The following is a 19,193-nucleotide window of genomic DNA, read 5'->3' on the forward strand; positions in this document are numbered from 1 at the left end:
AAACAGACACCAAAGAAAAGCAAGTGCCAAGAGATTGTGTTGCTTACAGGCTTGAATGGAAATATCATTGAAGAGGAATGCCACTTTCCTTTTTAGAATGGTTTCTTCCATAGTAAAGCAGGAAAAGGAGAAAATCACTGTTTAAATGAAGGTTTATTACTTTGTCAATGCCTACAGATACTTGCAATTTTCCAGAAGGTATAAAGTATTTTTATACGTGCCTAGGAAAAACACTTCTACTAATGCTTTCTCTGAAAGGACAGGAAGAGGAAAAGGGAGAAAAGTAGGATCAAATTGAGCTCTCTGCATTCAATAATTACAGTATTCCTAAATTGTGTTGAAATTTGTCTAACACAAACCCAAACACACACACAAAAATAGTTTGATAAAACTGTTAATATTTTTCATTCCCTACAGTTATTATTTCAGCAAATTCAGTTCTAGGCAGCAACACACATTCACCCTGACCATTCCAATTCTTTTATAGCCTTTATTATAGACAGGATTGAGCAGCAGATGATTTAAAGAGAATATTGTGGGTTGTCATTTCAGGATCCATTGCAAGCACTACACCAGTGATTTATTAGTGACACTTCCACACAGCATTTGAGCTTCACTGCTTCGGTCCTTTATTGCTCTTTTCCTTGCCATCTCCAAATGGCTTTTTTCTTGATTCTGCTTTTACACTTGTGCTAGGATTGTTTTTATTGTACAAGTCTTTGTGTTAAGTCTCTGAAACTCTTCTTTCTTTAGGTTGCAGGGGGAAAAAAAAAAATCACTGTTTGGGGAAAGAAGGGCAGGAGAGGCAGAGAACACCTTCGAGGGAATTTTCTGCATGTGGAAAGGTGCTGCATTGACAAGTGTCCCGTGTTACCCTCTGGCAGTATCACATCCAAGAGTGTACATAGTGCACCCTTCAGCACAAGGTGGCAGATGTACACACAGCCAGAGAGAACTGAGTTGTGGAAACAGGCAGAGATTCCCTGAAAACCCTAGGCTGAAGTGGGCCTGCCTGGATCATCAGACAGCAAGGAGAGAAGAGAAATCTTGGGGGGTAAAAAAAAGTGAGGGGTCTTGAAGAAAAGTAGCATCTCTATGGAGAGGTTACCACTCAGTTGTAGGTTTTCCACAAGCTCTGCAGGACAGATCCCCAGGCAGAGGAGATGTTATGGAGCAGATCAGGGAAGCCCTTAGGTGGCTCTCTGCTCTAAGCTTTCCACCAGGCTGAGACAACATCATGTTTTTAGATCAATTGCAGCTAAACTTTTTCCGTTCCTTTAAGTTGTTTCCTTCCGCAGCCTGAAAGAAAACTTTCCAAACAGACATTATAAACAGACATTATATAAAAAACATGGCTTGTTCATATTTTAATGGACAAGGAAATTTTCCAATTATCTCAGCTTTTTGTCCCCAACTCTGCTGGGACCAGAATTTGGCAACATTATAATACAAGAGAAAGGAATAATGATGAGTGTTTCGCTTCAGGTGTCAGCAGTGTTGTGTCCCAAGTGAACAATAGGGACATGAGGCATGCACACCACTGGTCTAAAGTACTTCCTAGAAAACTAGGTAAGAGGTCAGAACTAAATCTTCATTTCTCCATATTTTTCATCCATTGTTTTAAATAATTACCTAGAGCCAGTGCTTCATTAAAAGAACAAAACTTGGGCAATGCAAATTGGAGAGAGGAGATGGTCAGTGCTGCTCCTCTAGAATTCTCTCCAAACAATCAGTGTCAGAACTACTTGTTTGGTGAAATTGCTTCATCCCTGACCTGGGGAGCTGATCACAGCAGTCTAAAATGAGCCCCCTAAAGCATCAGAACTTTGTCTGAAACGTGGTGAAATGAATTCCGTGGCTGGAGCGCTGCAATCCATGGCTATAAAATGTTCAGAAGGGTCTGACAAGGAAGGAGGGGTGAGGAGTTTGCTCTCTGTGTAAAAAATTTGATTGACTGCACAGAGCTGTCTTTGAAAGACAGTGATGAACGAGTTGGGAGCTCATGGGTGAGAACTGGAGGGCAAACCAACAAAGGAAACCTTGTAGTGGGTGTTTACTACAGGCCGCTGATCAAGGGGAGTCTGTTGACAAAACGTTCATACTCGCAGGCTCTGATCCTGCTGGGAGGCTTCAATCACCCTGACAGCTGCTGGAAAAGGAGCACAGCAATCTGTAGGAAATCCATGAGTGTCTTGGAGTGCAAGGAGGATAATTCTTAATCCAGGTGATAGACAGTCCAACCAGAGAGGAAGCGTTACTGGTCCTGTTGTTTACCAGCTTAGATGAACTAAATGTTTTTGGGTTTTTTTAATTATTTTATTTATTTATTTTTATTTATGTTTTTAAATGTTAGAGATGTCAATATTAGCAGCACCCCGGGCTGCAGTGATCATGTTCTGGTGGGTTTCACAAGCCTGAGGTATATGGGCCAGGTGAAGAGTAGGATCAGGACACTGAATTTTGGAAGAGCAAACTTTCTGTCATTTAAGGAATTAGTGGATGGGACCCCCTGGACAATTGTCCTCAGGGGTAAAGGAGCTATATAGAGCTGGCTGCTCTTTAATTACAGGTTTTTTAAAGCACAAGAGCTCTCAATTCTTCTTTTGGAGCAGCTGTCAGAACTGTACAAATTAAAAGCCCAGGGAGGCTGGTGTGACAGTAGTTTCAGATTAAATCACTACATTGCTACGATTCTATTATTGAACTGGGAATGTTGAATACTCCTTTGGCTGCCTTTTCTGCAAAACGTGAAACTAAAAATATGTTTTTTCTTTTGTAAAGTTGAAGAAAAAGATCCTTAGTAAGTATATGTATATATATAAAGTTGTTGGTGATTGCAGTCTATTGGTGTTTGGGTAAGGCCATGTATTGTGTTTTAAGTGATGTTTGAACATTATACTGATACTTGAAGCTGCCACATGCACTAATGTACATCTTAATACCTGTGACTAAATCATAAAGGAAAATATAACAGTACAGAAGTCAAGAATAAGTTACAAGACTGCTTTTATTAAGACATCAAAATTCTTTTAAACAGACTCAGTCACAATAGCAGTTTCTGCTGAGCATGCAAAGCGTCAGGGACAAGCTATTGGTTTGCATTTTCTCCAAAGATTAGTGCTCAGCTTTTGTAAATGGCATAGCTCCACCAAAATCAATAGGCAGATCTCTAGTCCTGTCACCTCCGAGGAGTTCAGGATTGTAAGTACTAAAAACTAGAAAAATATTTGTAACAAAATCGCTTATTCTTTCACTGTGTGCAGAAGGCAAACACATTACATATTTGAGAGAAAACTGAGAAAAAGTTAAGAGATTCCTACATTAAAAAAGCTAAGGGTTATTTTGAGAAGTTGTGGACTCCCCATCTCTGGAGGTTTTCAAGGGCAGGCTGGACAGGGCTCTGAGCAACCTGGTCTAGTGGAAGGTGTCCCTGGCCATGGCAGGGACTTGGAGCTAGATGGTCTTTAAGGTCCCTTCCAACCCAAACCATTCCATGCTTCTATGTTCATCAGACTCTAAGACTGCAAAGATAATTTAGTTTCACTAATGACAACTAAATTATATGTGTGTGTATATATATATATATAAAGATCTGGTATGGTAGCAAGGACAAATCAAGTCAAAGTGTTTTACTCCTTACACAGTCACCTGAATCTAAAGCCCAATGCAAATGACCAACTCTGAAGTGTATTTATGTATTTAAAAGGTGTATATAAAACCTCTAAGATCCATTAGTATCACCTTTTGCAAAATGTGGAAGTGTTTTATCCCATTAATCTTATTACCTAACAGAAATTGGACTAGGGGAATAGAAAAGCAACTTTCCTATTCTGTTCTGTACCAAAAAATCAGCACCCAGGTGCTATGGCTACTAACAGTGTTCATGCCTTTGACTTAAGGACCAGTTTCCAATAAGAATTATTTATAATGTTGTCCATTGGTATTGAGGAGGAATTAGTTTGTTCACTATAAATTGCTGAATTAAATGTGACCCAGACACAGCAGACTGTCACTGTGTGGGAGGAGTACATGCAGCAAACATAATAAAGGGGAGGTGGGACAAGCTACAACATCATTTCACTCTCCATCTTCCAACACACTCCCTGAAGTGGAGTTTTGGAGCAGCAGAGAAATGCACTCCAGGAAAGAATCCTGCAGGAGATGCTTACTGTGTGGAAATGGCTTTTGTTCCAGTTTATCCAGCTGAACCAACTGTTGTTGTACCCAATGGAGTGTGTAAACTGAGCCTTTGCTGCAGCAATAATGGTCTTGCAGCCGGGCAAAACTCAGCTCAAATATATAAACTATTCAGTTATAATTGGAGTGCTCTCACTTGTGGCTTGACTGCACGATCATTATGGTCTAATTAACAGAATATACAGGTACCAATTGGCTTATCTGGGTAATCATGGGCTGCCAGCAGGAAAAATCGTTTCTTTTTTCTCTTCTCTTTTTCCACTGAGTCCTGGTCGATTACAGAATTTCCAACCAAATCCCAAAATCAGAGTGCTGAAGAACACCCTGAGCAGGTTAAGCTCTGAATTCACGGTGCCTTTTCCTTACTTGGTGGCAAATCCAATGCTTGTTCTCCAGGTTCTCAGTATACTTAAGGCATTGCACAATTAGGTCTTTAACGTTGTTGCAGCTCAAAGTTTCCACCTCACCTTAAGTAAACAGTGAATTACAAAGCGAAAAAGAGATTTCTCTGCAGGTTTAGATGATTCACTTCCTGGAATATTTATAAAAACATGCACCTTGTCAATACTAAGGGCACAAGTGATGCTGAGATGGGCACACAGTGATGTGGTACAGTGGGAGAGCCAAATCTTGGAATTTTAATAATGAGGTCTTTGGTTTTTCCCTTCTATTTTATCCATGGAAAAAACTGCCAAAATTCACTTGAAGCTGGAGCTGTAGTCATTAATAGTTCTTAGGACACCAGGGAAGACGTAGATTGTTAAGAAAAAAAGAGAGGAAAGAAAACAGAGGGTATAGAAGCCTTTTTGTAGGATATTAATTTGGAAGGGTCAGTGTTGCAACCCATCCAGTCCACTACTGAGAAGAGCAATGAAAGCCAAATGTTGAGTGAAGACAAGTTTCAGTTCTCCATGTGATGAGACATGATCCCACTAGGAAAAAAAATTAAAACAAATTAATCATGATTGAGAAATCAAAGAAAGTAACTTCCAAAGAAAGTTAATATATAGGAAAGAAGGGCTGAGTAGCTCCAGCTTCTAAAAGGAGCCATTAGCTGAGACTAAAGTGTGATGTGTAAGCATCATGAGCCTGAAAATATCCTTTATGCTGCACTCTGTTTGCACAACTCCAGAATTCCCAGGTATTGTAAACACCCATGACCACTCAAGAGAGCAGGGTGATGAATATAAGACAAGCCATTCTTCTCTCTGTGGAGAGACTCAGAGGCTTCATATGCTGGTTTTATTTTAATGAACCTCAATATGCCCTTTATGGCTCCATGGTGGGACTTTTGTCACTGATGGAACTGTACAGCTGCTGGAGTTAGTCCAAGGAGTCCTGGGTATCATCCCTTTGGAATCCCAACAGGTAGCCCTGCCCAGCCTTTGGGAAGCCATCAGAGCATCACCCTCACCTGCAGCCACCTCCTGGGAGCTGCCCACAGATGGGTGACTACAGTGTGATCAATGTGATGTAAAACTGGGAGAAAATGAGCTACTGGTGCCTACTATTCAAGATTTACAAGCTGATAGCTGGGGTGCAGTGTTCCCTGCCCTTTCTCTGTGATTTATATCAAGCATTATTGCGCTCGGGTGAATCGAACTAAATTATCTGCAAATACCATCATGATGAGTCCGGTGAACTTACTGTGGTCACGGTAGCTGCACTGTCATGCAGGAGCCCTCCCCCAGGAAAGGATTGCTGACTAACTCTGGTAACAATGTCAAACAAGCCTGTTTCCAGGAACAGAATTTGATCCACGGGTAAACATCCTTGAGTTGTGAAGTAGTAGTAATCATGGGCTGCCAGCAGCAAAAATTGTTTATTTTCTCTTCTCTTTTTCCACTGAGTGAGGTGTTCTTTTTCAGCCTGCCAGCTTTCTCACCTCTCTCTCCTCCTCTTAAAGAGGCAAGCAAGCCAAATAGTGGTGAGCTACTAGAACAGTAATTTTTACAGAAAAAGTGCTGAACCCTATGATATTCTGGGATAGTGTTAAATTCCCAAGTTGCAGAGACAGAACGTGTGACAGTGGTTAAGTCTCCTCAGAGCTATCTTTTCAGACCCTCTGCAGGCACTTGAGTGCACTATTCATACATCATCTGCATTTCCAGCTCTTTATGTTTAACATCCCTCTATTTTCTTGAAAAATATTTCTTAAAAACAAACAAACTAAAAACCACCAAAAATCCCCAAGCTATTGCAGAAAGGGAAAACTTCTGAAGCAAGTTTATAAAGACAGTGCTAAAGTTTGTCTCCTTTATTATGCTAATCCATGGTCCAAAACCAAAAGTGATGTGCTTCTTGTATGGAAATGGTTATTGGTGTTCTTTTCAAGTGGTGTGTCATTTACTCTGCCTGAGGTGGAAGCCATGAAGGAAGATGAAGAACACAATGCTGTCTTCCTCCTCTGTAGTCCTGCAGCATTTGAAAATAGACAAGAACAGTTTCTTTCTTCCTTCTGTGGCCTTCACCCACAGCCAAAATGAGAGCAGGTTCAAATACTCTCAAATAGAGGATGGTCATCTACAAGTATTTCACCATTTCAGGAAGGAGATGAACAGCTAAAAAAAAGTAACTGGTCATAATTCAGTACTTACACAAGGTAACCTGAGGATCTCTAATCATAGAACACTTGGTAGCTGAAGTTGTCAGACTTGATTCTGAAGTTGTATCTTCCCATCTTTCGCTGGCACTGGAAAATGAGAAGGCTCACAACTCCCAGCACAAACCCAACCACAGCGAGGGCAATGAGGATGATGTATCCAACTCCCATCCCAGCCTGCTTTTCCCTCTTCAAATCAGATGCTAAAAAAAAAAAAAAAAGAAAAACCAAGAGGTGCAAGAAAAAAAGCTTTGAAATCCTTAAATATTTTACTGGGGTAAAAAACAAGCCTTTCCTACAAATCAGCCAACAGAATCTGCCAGCACAGAGCTGTGATGCAGTAGTGTATCAGCCTTCTGGGGAGGGTGATTCTCATGGAAAGGTCATGAGGACAGTCCATGTTCTCCCTTTTGCATACAAATGCAGAGTCCCCGCAGACATAAGTAAAATAAGAATTAAAGAATCAACACTGGAGACTTTTTGAAAGAAGAACCTTGAAGGCAAAGCATTGTCCCATCTTAATCCTGCCTCTGTTCATCTGTGATTATTAAAACCCACTTGACTTGCTTTTATCACATATGTAACTCTTCTTTAATCACAAAGTATTTAGGAAAGGATCCTCAATGTGTACTGTGTCAAGTCTTGTGTTGCCAGCTGTCTCCCAAGGCAGCACCATCCATCAACAGAATGTGTTCTCCTGCTTTACATTTAAACACTTCCATATATTTGTCCAAATCTGCCAAAAGATACTCCTCTCCCTTTAACATTGTGCCTCTCTTCGTGTTTGTACATGTACTTACAATTCATTCTTGTAAAGGCTTGATGCACCTACATAAATCATCTATTTGTGTGCTTACATTTTCAGGACAGCACTTATTTAGCCAAGCACTTATGTGGTACCTGAGGTGCACAGAAGGCAAATACTACTGCATTCATTCCTGCAATTACAGACAAGATTTTTGGCAGCCACAGAGGCGTGTAATAGCTGTGTCCAAGCTGCATAACATCCAGGGCATCATTCCAAGACAGGTCAAAGCAGTGCTGTATAACATATTCAGTCTTATTTCTGAATTTTAGTATGAAATACAGGAACGAAGAAGAACATGCACAGTGGAAGTGGCAGCCTGTATCCAGATACAGACAGAACAGGCCTTCCTAAGGACATGTAGCAGTGGCCTTTGCTATGGAATGTGGCCAAGTGTAGGCAGAGCAGTGAAAGCTTTTTTCATGTTTTACTGCACAGGTTACACCTGTTATTACCTGACATCATAATTCATGTTGTCTCCTTCAACACAGAGATGTAGATCACTGTCTAGGTCTATCCTCACACTTAAAATGAGTTGTGAGTGTCCAAACTGGAAATAGGAGATAACCTTTAGTAGAGCCACCTTTGCCTAGGAATCAATGCAGTACAACCCAAATAAAACTCCCCTCAGCAGAGGTCATTTGGGGAAATGGCCATTTTTCAGTATCAGAAAAGCATTGGAGTCTCCTGTGGAAAGGAGTGTGAGAGCTGCTTGTCGTAAGAGCTGAAGAACAAAACAAGCTGCATTAATAGCTAAGTTTTTTTAAAAAAGAACTAGTTCAGAAATGAACACTGAAGGCCTGTTCGAACAGACCAATATTTGCACGTAATGGAAGAAAAATACAATATGCTAAGTCAGAGTCCATTTCTAGGTCCAAAAGAACATTGTGAGTTCTCTATTCACAGCAGCCACATGTTAAAACTCTGATACTGGCGAGCCCAAATACTCTCAGAGAGTGTTTTAGATTAATAAGTTATGAATGCAAATGGCTGGAGGAGGCCTGATGACAGAAAACATTACAGATCACAGTTGCCCTTGAAAACACCACTCAGAATGCAGAAGAGGCGGGTGCATAACAAGTCAGACCTTGCTTGTACATAATGCTGGTGTTTGCTCTCTATTAACCTGTACTGCACCTCTCCTCCAACGTGCTGTGCATCAGCTGTGCTCTCTGCCACTTCCCCTCATGGTGGTAAAGAAGCCAATGCCAGGGAGTCAAAGGAAACACAACAATAAAATCTCTTACATCCTCTGATATCGGACTTCACAGATCAACACAATTGCAGACTAACAGCAGGGTAAACACTTGGAGAACCGATTGCAATCTGAAAGATTGAAGCTGCTTTCACACTTCACAATCGAAATTGCTGTTTGATTTTGTGGTTGCTGCACTTGCTGCCCTGTGCAAACAGCTGCACAAAGCACTTTATCTTCCTTTCTACATTCCCTTGACAACCTGACAGTCACTTCACCCAGGAGGGCACAGGGTTCTCCACGTGGCTTCAGCAAGAACCCTTGATCCTCAGGGATATATGCAGAGGAGCATGAAAACCTCGCATCACAGGTCTTCAGTTTCCTTTGCCAGTAAAAGATGATCTCGAAATGATTGTTATGTGGTGTCCCTTTTTTGCAAGCATCTGTTCAGAACTCACCAGCTGCTTTACACAGGGGTCCCCAGGATGTTCTGTGTGTAGCAATGATTTCTCCAGCCTTCAGGAACCGAACCATGGGGTGGCATCTCTGCAACAATCAATTCAAACTCCAACAAGTAATGTGGCTTACTTAATCCAAAATACAAAGCCTTCTGATGAGCATGTGAAAGCCCCGTGCTATTCTCACTCATTGGGGTTTTTGTTTCTTAATGTTATGCTTTGTTAAACTGAAATTAGCACCAAAAAGAAGTTAAAAGGAAATGGCATCAGTATGAAATCTGTAATTAGTCACACTGGAAAGCACTGCTGTGAACAGACATTTCACACAGACAATCCCTTTCTTTTTGTTAACTTTCTGTTTGTTTTAGAGGAGCCTTATGGGAGAATAAATTTATCACTATTTCTATACACCAGGGTTTTGCAAACATTTTTGTTGGGGTGTTTCTACTGCCCATGGCGGGCACAGCAGATGCTGAAACCAGCACCACCAAAAGCAGCAGCAACTTTCAGTCCCTGCCAAGCCATGTGTCGTTTTGGAGCTACACACAACTTCAGTGACACGTGAATTAATAATCTGGGAACTACTAGTTTGAAAGCCCTGCCCTGTGAAATGCTGGGGATCAGCTGCTTCAGCTCTGTGTGAGCAGCACTTTCAGAACATGCAGCACACTCATCCTCTGCACGCTGCCTCGACAGCACTATTCACTTTGTTTGCCACCTTTTTGGTAGAAGTTGCAGCCTAAAGGTCTCTGATGGGAACTGCAGCCTACTGGTATTATTAAAAATATACTGTGGTTCTCCTGGAAGTGCACATAAAACAGAGATACTGCAGCATCATACTATAATCAGCAAAAGAGAGCAGGGAATTGCAAGGGTGCCCTACCAGTTTGTCTACACAAGAATGTGTTACCACTGGTTACACTGAAAATCCTCTACAATCCAATGCCAAAAACAGTGTCTTCAGCTGGGTCAGCCCCCAGAAAAATACCCATGTGTCTATGTCTTTGGCCTACCCTCAAGTAGCTTTCCCAGCTGGGTGGATCCATTAGAGAATGTGCTCATGTAGCTGCTCACTGATGGCAATGATTTTGTGGTTCCACGTGGCCACGGGGCAGCCACGTTCCACCAGACACCACTCCTCATTCAAAGTCATGTTTCTTACTCATTTCTTACTACATCGCTCCCCAGCCTGTCTACTGTTTTCAGCTCTAAACTTTAAAGCACCTTACTCTCTTCCACTGAGAAAACAAGGAAAAAAAACAGATTGAGGAAGAAGAAATAATACAACATATAAGTCTCAATTTTGTGGGTAAAGAGCTGAAGCAAACCAGACCTTAAGGAAGTCTGTATTCTCCAGAGTAACAGATCAGAGGATCAGATCCCAGACCCTGGGCCCCTTCCCAGCCATCTTACACTATTTCCAAATATACCCTATTGCTCCACGTTTTCTTGATCTTTGCACCTTCTGCAGCTCCCACCACCTTCTGTGTAAAAGAAAAAGGTCATCCTTATGCAGAGGTGCCTAATGCTTGTCTTCTCCACATCACAGTTTGGTCTCAATCTAAGATAATGAATTCACTGACTTTTCAGGGGGGTGAATTTTGCATAGGAGAAAGAAAAATGCACATATACATATAGATATATGTGTATAGATAGATATATAGATATATTCCTCCTCAACTGTGCAGGGCACAGTGAATTCAGGGAGGGCACCACCTCCTGCAAAGGAAGACATAGACTGGCAGTTGCTGAACCACTGATTTTTGACATGTATATTAATATTGAACTGCAAAAACTGGAGCCATCTTACCACTGTCAGTCTTGTTTCCTGTCCCTACTTTATTTCTTTTTTATTTATTTATTTATTTATTTACTACATTTGGAGGAAACTTTATACTTAGAGAAAGGAAACAAGTATCTTCTGGTAGCCATTTTTAATCTTCCAGGAAGAGGTTGTTTGCTTTATAATGGGCTGAAACTGTGTTATTTAGAGCTAGAGGAAAGTGGTAAACAATGGAGGAACACCAAACTGCTAATGAAAACATCCTTGATAGAAAAAGAGCCAGGAAGGTTGGCAGAAGAAGAGAATTCCCAACTGTCTGCTATTAAGGAAAAAAAAAGTCATCAGCAAAACATATTTTTTCTTATTTCTATAATAGCAACACATTTTTAGATAAAGTTGTGTATCACTTACTTGGAAGTAAAAAGAAACAAAGCAATGCTTTGCAGCACAGACAATTAGAAACTGCAGTTCTTATCAGAACACTGCTTTGTTTATTGCTTTAAAAAGCAATCAGGCTTTAAAAAGCCCTAATAAACTCTATTAGAGTCACAGACCTAGAAACTTAATGCCACTGAGCTTCCTGTCCTGGCACCTAAAGTCTCAGCTGAAGCACCAAATCTCTAGGGGAAAAGAAAAAAAAAAGGACAGGAAAACGTCCTGAACCAATTTACTCTGATTTTTCCTGCTGTCACTGCAAGTATGGTTGCTCACTTTTTTGTGTCATGTCCATCTGAGCTGATACTTTCCTGAACAGTCTAATTTCCAGCCACCCCTACGCAGAGGAGGAAGGTCCAATTCTCAGGTTTTAACTATGAGTATGAGGAACAGGAAGAAAGGCAGACACTTCCACATGGTTGTAGTCCTTCCCCACTCCTCTCTGCTCCCAGTAAAGGAAACTTCAAGAGCTATTTAAACCCAGTTTGGAAACATTACTCCTTCCATTCCACTGCAGGACAGCATAAGGCAGTGAGAAAAAAAATATATTTTTGAGGAGAAAAATAGCAAAACACTTACTGTCCTGCAGGTTCTTCCCGGTGTCTCCATACAGATACGATTTCTGCAGTGTAAGTAAACCACAGAATTGTTGACAAAGGAAAAAATTTTCATCTTAAACTGGGCTTTGTTCGAGTTCCCATTCTCTAGCAGTGTGGTGTATGTATTTGGGATGGGACAGCTGAAAAGGAAGAGGAAAACCAGACACAACAGATAGGACTAGAGAAGGCAGGTTGTGGCTATAGCACATAATTTGGGTCCTAAGGCCTTTCCTTCCTTTAGGAAGTCACAGCCAGACCCTTCATGAAGCAACTCTGGCAGTGCAGTGATGATAAGGGGATGTTTGCTGCTTATTGTCACAGTAACCAAATAGAAGAAGAGATTTGAGAAGTGGTCAGAGGGTTGGAAAACAAGGAAAAGAGTAGCAGAAAGAAGGATTTAAACTTGGTTTCACCAAACACAGGTTGAAAAACCATCACATTAAAAGGAATAGGTTTTGTTACTGAGCAAAAGGATTGTTCTGTATTTTAAGGTGGCAGGTGAGCCCAAGGAGTGTGACATTGGGGTGACATTAGTGATCCAGACAGGAACAAAGCTCCTCTTTTACCAGAGGCTGCATTAATATCATGTGTGAGGGATTAGCTAACCTATTTCTTCATTGATGAGAGGCATATAAGCTCTTGGTAAAGCTGAAACCACAAGAGAAACCTCTGAACCACAGAGAAATAAAGCACACATTTTTCCAATGCTCTTTCACTGCTGACTGCCAAAATCACCTTCAGGTCAAAAGTACAATGCCTTGGCAAAACTGTAGGGAAGACAAGGAAGCTCAAACAACTATGACATGGCCCTTTGAAAACCATTTTCACACCTACTATTGTTGTTCAAAGGTGTGACCAGTCCAAATGGAAAGGGAACATGTACGTGAATGACAAGAACACACACAAAAGGCATTTAAAATGTAACACATTAGCAGTCAGTGCCACTGGAAGATCTAAGGCATGGCAGATGCTATTTGTAAAGTGGTATTGCTGTACCTGTTGCTGATAAAAGCAAATGAGAGGGGATCCACTGAATTATTAGTTGGAGTTGCCCAGCAGTCAGTGAGAACCACCTTGAGCTTGCTGTCCTCTCTTTGCATCCCTACTTCGATCAGCACATCGTCACTGGCAGAGACACTGAAGTTCTTTGGTATTGGGGAGTTCCCAATAAACAGCTGCATTTGTGTTCTGAAGTGTCCAGATCCATGCAAGTCCTCAAAGATGGTGTAAAGTCTGGAAAATCAATTAGCCTCCTTTAAAGACCACAAATTTTACTGTATGCTTCTGTAACTCCTAAATCAGTGGCTGTTTCTCCACCTCTTGAGCTTATAAATAGTGAAGAGTTATCTGCAGTCCAGGGTGTCAGGGTACTGTTCAAAAGGAAAGGAGGAAAATGCATCCAGTTGGGAAGGCAGAGAGCATGGAAACACGAGTGGGAAAATCCAAAGGGTGGAATGTCTCTGCAATACAAGCAGAGCAGAGAGAGAGATTTGAGTGCAGCAGAATGGGAACAAGACCATGAGGTCTCTGAAAGTTCAAAATAAGGACAGTAAAAGCCTCGTGCAGAACAGAAGAATAAAAAGAAATTATAAAGGACAAATCTGAACTCAGTAATCAAAACCTGAATCCCAGAAAGTGAGGGGCATGAGAAAATTATAGAGCTCAGAGAGAAGGGGCCTGACAAAGACTTTGCAGGGGAACAGAAAGGAAAATGTGATGTCTGGAGAGGGTTAGTAAGCAGAAGGTGGATTTGGTGCCAGCAGGTTAAGCATGGTCCTAGAGGAGGTGCATTTGTATGAAGGGAGGACATTCCCCACCAGAGCAAAGCTTGTGCTGCCACATTTTCTGTGAAGTGTGGATTTGATTACATCTAAATTGAAGACAGGGCCTTCCATAAAAACCCCTGTGATTTGCGTTATGTGTCTTCTCTTTTTCCAAGTTGACCACATCAGGGTTTGTGGGGGTTAATGATTGTCATTCTCAGAACCCACAGAGGAGTCTGCAGGCCCACATCAGGTAAAAAGATACATTATTGATATGTTCCAAAAGCAGGAAAATGCCGTTATTGCTACATGGGATTGCCCAGGAAAGCAAAGAATTCTGAATTCCTGAACCTGCACCAGTGGCTCCCAAAGGTTTATTTTCGTCTCAAGCTTGTTGGCTGCTGGATCTAATGGCACAATAGGTGGAGTGGGAGAGAAGCACGTAGCAGGAATCTCCTGAGCACAGGACTCCCAGGATGGCATTCTGTTCAGCATTGCAAGTACCTTCACTGGATACAGCTACAGCCCCTGGGGATCTTTCCAATGCAGCAGCACTCAGCCACACAGCAGCACTTCAAAGCAGAGAGAGTTGGTTCTTACCCTTCTGCAGTGTACCCAGAGGAAGCCAAGACATCATTTTGAAACACACAGTGAATGGGACTGGCAAATTTTAAGTGGTGGATTATTCCCTGAGTAGGAACATCGTTCTGAAGGATGGTTTTCACTACAGTATTAGTCATGTTCTGCAACACAGAAGGAAAAAAGCACAGTTTGTGAAAATCAGTGTTTATAGGGATACAGGCAGAGGTACAGGTTTACCAGTGTCAAATGCTCAGGTATTCTCCATTTTTCTGGCTACAAAAATCACATTAAACCTCTAATATCTTTGTTGCTGTACAGCGAGACAACGAAAATCCTCAATTCTTCCTCACTTTCCTTCGTATCATGTCATAGAATCACAAAATCACAGAATGACAGGTTGGAAGGGACCTTAAAGATCATCCCATTCCAACTCCCTGCCATGGGCAGGGACACCTCCACTACACCAAGTTGCTCAGAACCTGATCCAACTTCACCTTAAGCACTTCCAGGGATGGGACAATGATCCTTTCTTAGCAATGATCATTGGTCCAGAAAGGAATTTCTGTACTTTGGTCTGGTCTGAGCATAGCCTTTGGTTTAGGATCCAAGGAGGTAGCCATCACTCTCTGTCCCCACTACTGGTAGCAGTTGAAGTATTTGTCAAAATGAGACTATGATATTGCTTCTAAGAAAAGAGGAGCTTCTGACAGCTGCAAAGGGAACCCAGAGAGGCATGGGAAGTGACTCTCAGTTTGGAGAGACTCTTGGAGAGCATTCAAAGGAGGACAAGCAAGATGGTGAAGGGCCTTGAGGGGAAGCTGTGTGAGGAGTGGCTGAGGGCACTTGGTGTGTTCAGCTAGAGAAGAGGAGACTGAGGGGAGACCTCACTGCAGTTACAACTTCCTCAGGAGGGGCAGAGGAGGGGCAGGCACTGAGCTCTGCTCTGTGGGGACCAGGGACAAGACCCAAAGGAATGGCCTGGAGTTGTGTCAGGGGAGGTTTAAGTTGGATATCAGGAAAAGGTTCTTCACCCAGAGCGTGGTTGGGCACTGAACAGGCTCCCCAGGGCAGTGGGCAAAGCACCAAGGCTGACAGAGCTCAAGAAGCATTTGGATGATATTCTCAGGCACATGGTGTGACCCTTGGGGATGGTCCTGTGCAGGGCCAGGGGTTGAACTCAATGATCCTTGTGGGTCCCTTCCAAGTCAGTACATTCTGTGATTCTGTGAGTTTTGCTGCCTGACCTCAAAGACTCCCCTTCTCTTTTGTGCTCAGGCCCCATCCCAAACAGAGGCCCCCATTCCATCACAAAAAGGGGTTTTCTATCTCCAAAGGAGTTTCAACAACTGATAGACTGTACACCTAACTAAGGGTCTGCCATTGCCTCTCCCCTCAACACCCCCAGAGATAAAAGTGCTCCAGAGTTTCTTTGCAATCCCTGGCTCAGAGGACTTACAGTCTCCACCTCGGTGCCGCAGTCGCTCCATCCTGCCTGCAGCACCACGTGAGTGCCATTGCTCCTGCTCACATTGCAGTGAGGCTCCCCCAGGTACAGGGAGGCTTCTGGGATGGACTCCTGCTGTAAAAACCTCTTCTGGATGGCCAGGACAATCTTCTCAATTTCACAGGACACGCTCACTGCATCTTTAATGGAAGCCTCCTGGGCAGGCTTGCCAAGGGGGGCTGGAGATGCTTGAGGGGAAAGATCAGGAGTTGACACGGGATCCTTGGTGAGAGGAGGCAGCACCGTGCTGGAGAATGTGGTGTCCTCTAGAGCTTTGTGCTCAGCAGCAGAGAAGTCCAGTGAAGCAGGGGAAGAAGTTTGCAAAGATGTCACAGATAAAACTGTTTTGTGCACAGGTTTCTTATCTGTCACTGCTGCCTTCTGGCTGACAGGAAGTTCTGAAGAGTGCCAAAAAAATAAAGGTACTGTTGTAATTGACAGGTTCAGATTGATTTCATGAGTCAAAAGCAAACTCCAAAGAGGACACTCATAGTTACTGGCAGGAAACTAGCTTCTTTTGTTTTTTTAACCTGCTCCACTTGCTGCCAAAGCTGTGGCTTTTTTCAAGAGCCCCAGAGACACACACAATGCCCGTCAGTAAAGCTCAAGTGCTTTATTTCCTGACAGCTGCAACAGTTAGTGTGTAAAACATGTACATACAGCTTTTGGAAGGTCAGTGCCTGCGAGAGATCCCCAACTGCAAGTGGCTCAACAAGTGTTCATATGTTTTTGCTTGGTACTGCAGGAGACTCCACAGTTCTGGGTGAGGTTATAAACAGGAGCAGAGTTTGTTAAAAAAAAAACTGGCCCCATTTGTGACCAGTTGCTACTCAAAAAAAAATGACCTTGAGCACTTGGAAAACCCATTTTGGGGGGAAGCGTGGGACAAACCTCATGTAGCAAACCCACATTGCACATTTTTGTCCTGAGAGACAGTGGGGAGCTGATCAAATGTGTTGGTAGCAATCTCTAATGGTTTCAGGAAGAAAGCAAGTGGAGAAAAGGAAAGAAAAAAGAAGCACAGGTTGAGATCAATGTTCCTGTTGAATATCAAACACCCAGCACAGGTTCTGGGGTTACCCTGTGGCTCTTTGCTGGTAGAAGTATCCTAATTATTCATCCACCACTGACTTAGAGACCATGAAGATAATAAACTCCATTTGCACTGAAACACAGAGGATGGGTCTCATTGCACAAAACTTCACTTAAATAATTTTAGTGGCTTGAACATACAAATAGCATCTATTTCCCAAGCAACATGTAAAATCTGTACACAAAAACAAACACACACACACACAGAAACAGACACACATATATCTATATCTATATCATCAATATCTCTTTCTGGAACTCCCCACCTTTCAGAAATGCCCCAAATGAAAAAGTTACTGATTTGAGCAACAGAGGAAGAAAAAATAAAAGGCTGAGTTCTGACAGAGCTGGATTTCATAAAAACTTTATGTGACATTATTATCTTAGTTAAACAAAACTGAACTGGTTGGTATCAGTTGACAAATCGATGTAACTTCAGTGAAAGAGTTCCTTATCAATGTGGTTACAGAAGCAAATATAAACTGTTGATGAAGACTAAGAGAAGGAGTTTAAAGACCCATCAAACACCAGCTAACAAATGACTTGGGGAAAGAGAAATTAATCAATTTGTACCAAAAGGAAGTTTGTAATACCAACATTTCCTTCCTCCTGCCATGCAGAGGTCAAGCCACCTATCTGGTACTTTCTGTTACCTTCTCTGTTATCTCTTCTGTCCCCTCTGCTACTAATGAACATAACTAACAATCTTGACAATCCTATCTAGTTTTTGTGGAAAATATGAGAAACAAAACTGTTAAAGGACCTTGTGAACACAGCATTAAATATTCATTAGTAGACTGTCATGATAGAGTATTGCAGTCAGAAACACCTAACTGCAAGCCTTTCCCCACTAAGATCCACCTGAAAACAAAGAGGCAAAGCAATGCCTGGCAAAATTACAAGACCTGTGTGACAAGTGTGACCATGACCTAGTAAAGATCAGATCACTAAGCATTCAGTTAGCCACTAGGAAATGAATATTCTTTTTGCCTTCACAACTTCTTCCAGGCCTTTCTGGCTGTGCATTCACACATCCTTCCTTGCAGCTGCACTGGTAGAAGCCAAGAGTGTTATGGCACGAGGCATCCGGGGAGCAGTCGTCCCTCTCTGCTTGTGCATTCATCACAATCTGTTGGGTGGTACATTTAAGCAGAAGACAATGCTGGAGAGCATATAAATGAAAATCTGATAGTTCTGAAACTGGAGAATAGTCAAATCACCAGGGTGTTGTTGGATTCCAAATTTTGGATATGAGACAAGAAACCTCTAGGTTTAAACAGAAAACCTTGAGTCACAGAAGCTGGGGAAAAACCTCTGTTTGAGGGACAGACCAGATGTTACTGTTTGGAATGCTCTGCCAAGGAACAGGGAGACAGTGCTCTGATGTTGTCAAATCTCTGCATAAACCCATTGTGTTCTCCTCTTTGCCAGTGTATACTCTGCAACCTGTTTCATATGTATATCTAATACCTGTCCCCCCTGTAAAATCCCTCAAGTTAAAGTGGGTTTTTCTCATGAGGTAATTCCTAAGACCCAAAAGTTTGTAATTTAGGATTTCCCCTTACCTCATTCCTTGTGAAATCCCCTGTTTGTAATAAATAAATATGCATGCCCCCTTGCTGAATATGTAAACCCTGAACATCTTAAATGTCGAGTTGTGAACCCAACAAACCATTCCGGTTCCTGCCTCCAAACTGGGATTGTGTTAGCTTATTGACTCCCTACAGGGTGTCACGATGAGGTCACACCTCTAAGGTGTGATACCCTACTCTGTGTGTCAGGCAGCTGCCAGGTCTAGGAGAGGCGGGATACTGGAAGCACAGCCTAGAAGGAAAATTGCAAGGCGCTGACAAACCCCTCCAAGAGCTGGGCTGCCAATGATGCTCAGTTGATGTTTAAATATAGGCACACTGCTCCTGTCCTCCTAAACTCAGCAGCAGCCCAAGGGGATGCTCCTAACCCTGAGGCTTCCTCAGTTTTTCCCCCATTTCACACTCCCGAGGAGGTGGTTGGGAAATGCCCAGCATGAGTGAAGCAGGAGGGTTGTGTCATTGGTCCAAATCACCCTCTGGTTGCTTTCTTAATTTTCACCTGGCCAAAATTTTCACTTTTTAAAGGCAAAATACGCTTTTACTTCCCTTTCTCTTCCCAAGGTCTAAAAATAAGACCGGGTAAGGA

At 42.3% G+C, this 19,193-nt stretch overlaps 1 protein-coding gene across 1 annotated transcript in view; it reads right to left on the reverse strand.

The window, feature by feature from the left end:
* Positions 1 to 3,460: 3,460 nt before the first annotated feature.
* Positions 3,461 to 19,193, reverse strand: part of UMODL1 (uromodulin like 1) — a 74,139-nt gene continuing 58,406 nt past the window's right edge. The window contains exons 15-22 of the mRNA XM_027689045.1: positions 18,006 to 18,118; positions 15,876 to 16,321; positions 14,438 to 14,580; positions 13,071 to 13,307; positions 12,055 to 12,214; positions 9,258 to 9,345; positions 6,795 to 7,002; positions 3,461 to 5,129 (exon numbers count right to left, since the gene is read on the reverse strand). Of these exons, the coding sequence (XP_027544846.1) occupies positions 6,815 to 7,002; positions 9,258 to 9,345; positions 12,055 to 12,214; positions 13,071 to 13,307; positions 14,438 to 14,580; positions 15,876 to 16,321; positions 18,006 to 18,118 (1,375 nt within the window). The 3' untranslated portion in view covers positions 3,461 to 5,129; positions 6,795 to 6,814. The remainder of the gene's footprint in view (positions 5,130 to 6,794; positions 7,003 to 9,257; positions 9,346 to 12,054; positions 12,215 to 13,070; positions 13,308 to 14,437; positions 14,581 to 15,875; positions 16,322 to 18,005; positions 18,119 to 19,193) is intronic.

The sequence above is a fragment of the Neopelma chrysocephalum genome, unplaced genomic scaffold (assembly GCF_003984885.1).
Source record: "Neopelma chrysocephalum unplaced genomic scaffold, ASM398488v2 Primary Assembly neopelma1_76, whole genome shotgun sequence".
NCBI lineage: Eukaryota > Metazoa > Chordata > Aves > Passeriformes > Pipridae > Neopelma > Neopelma chrysocephalum.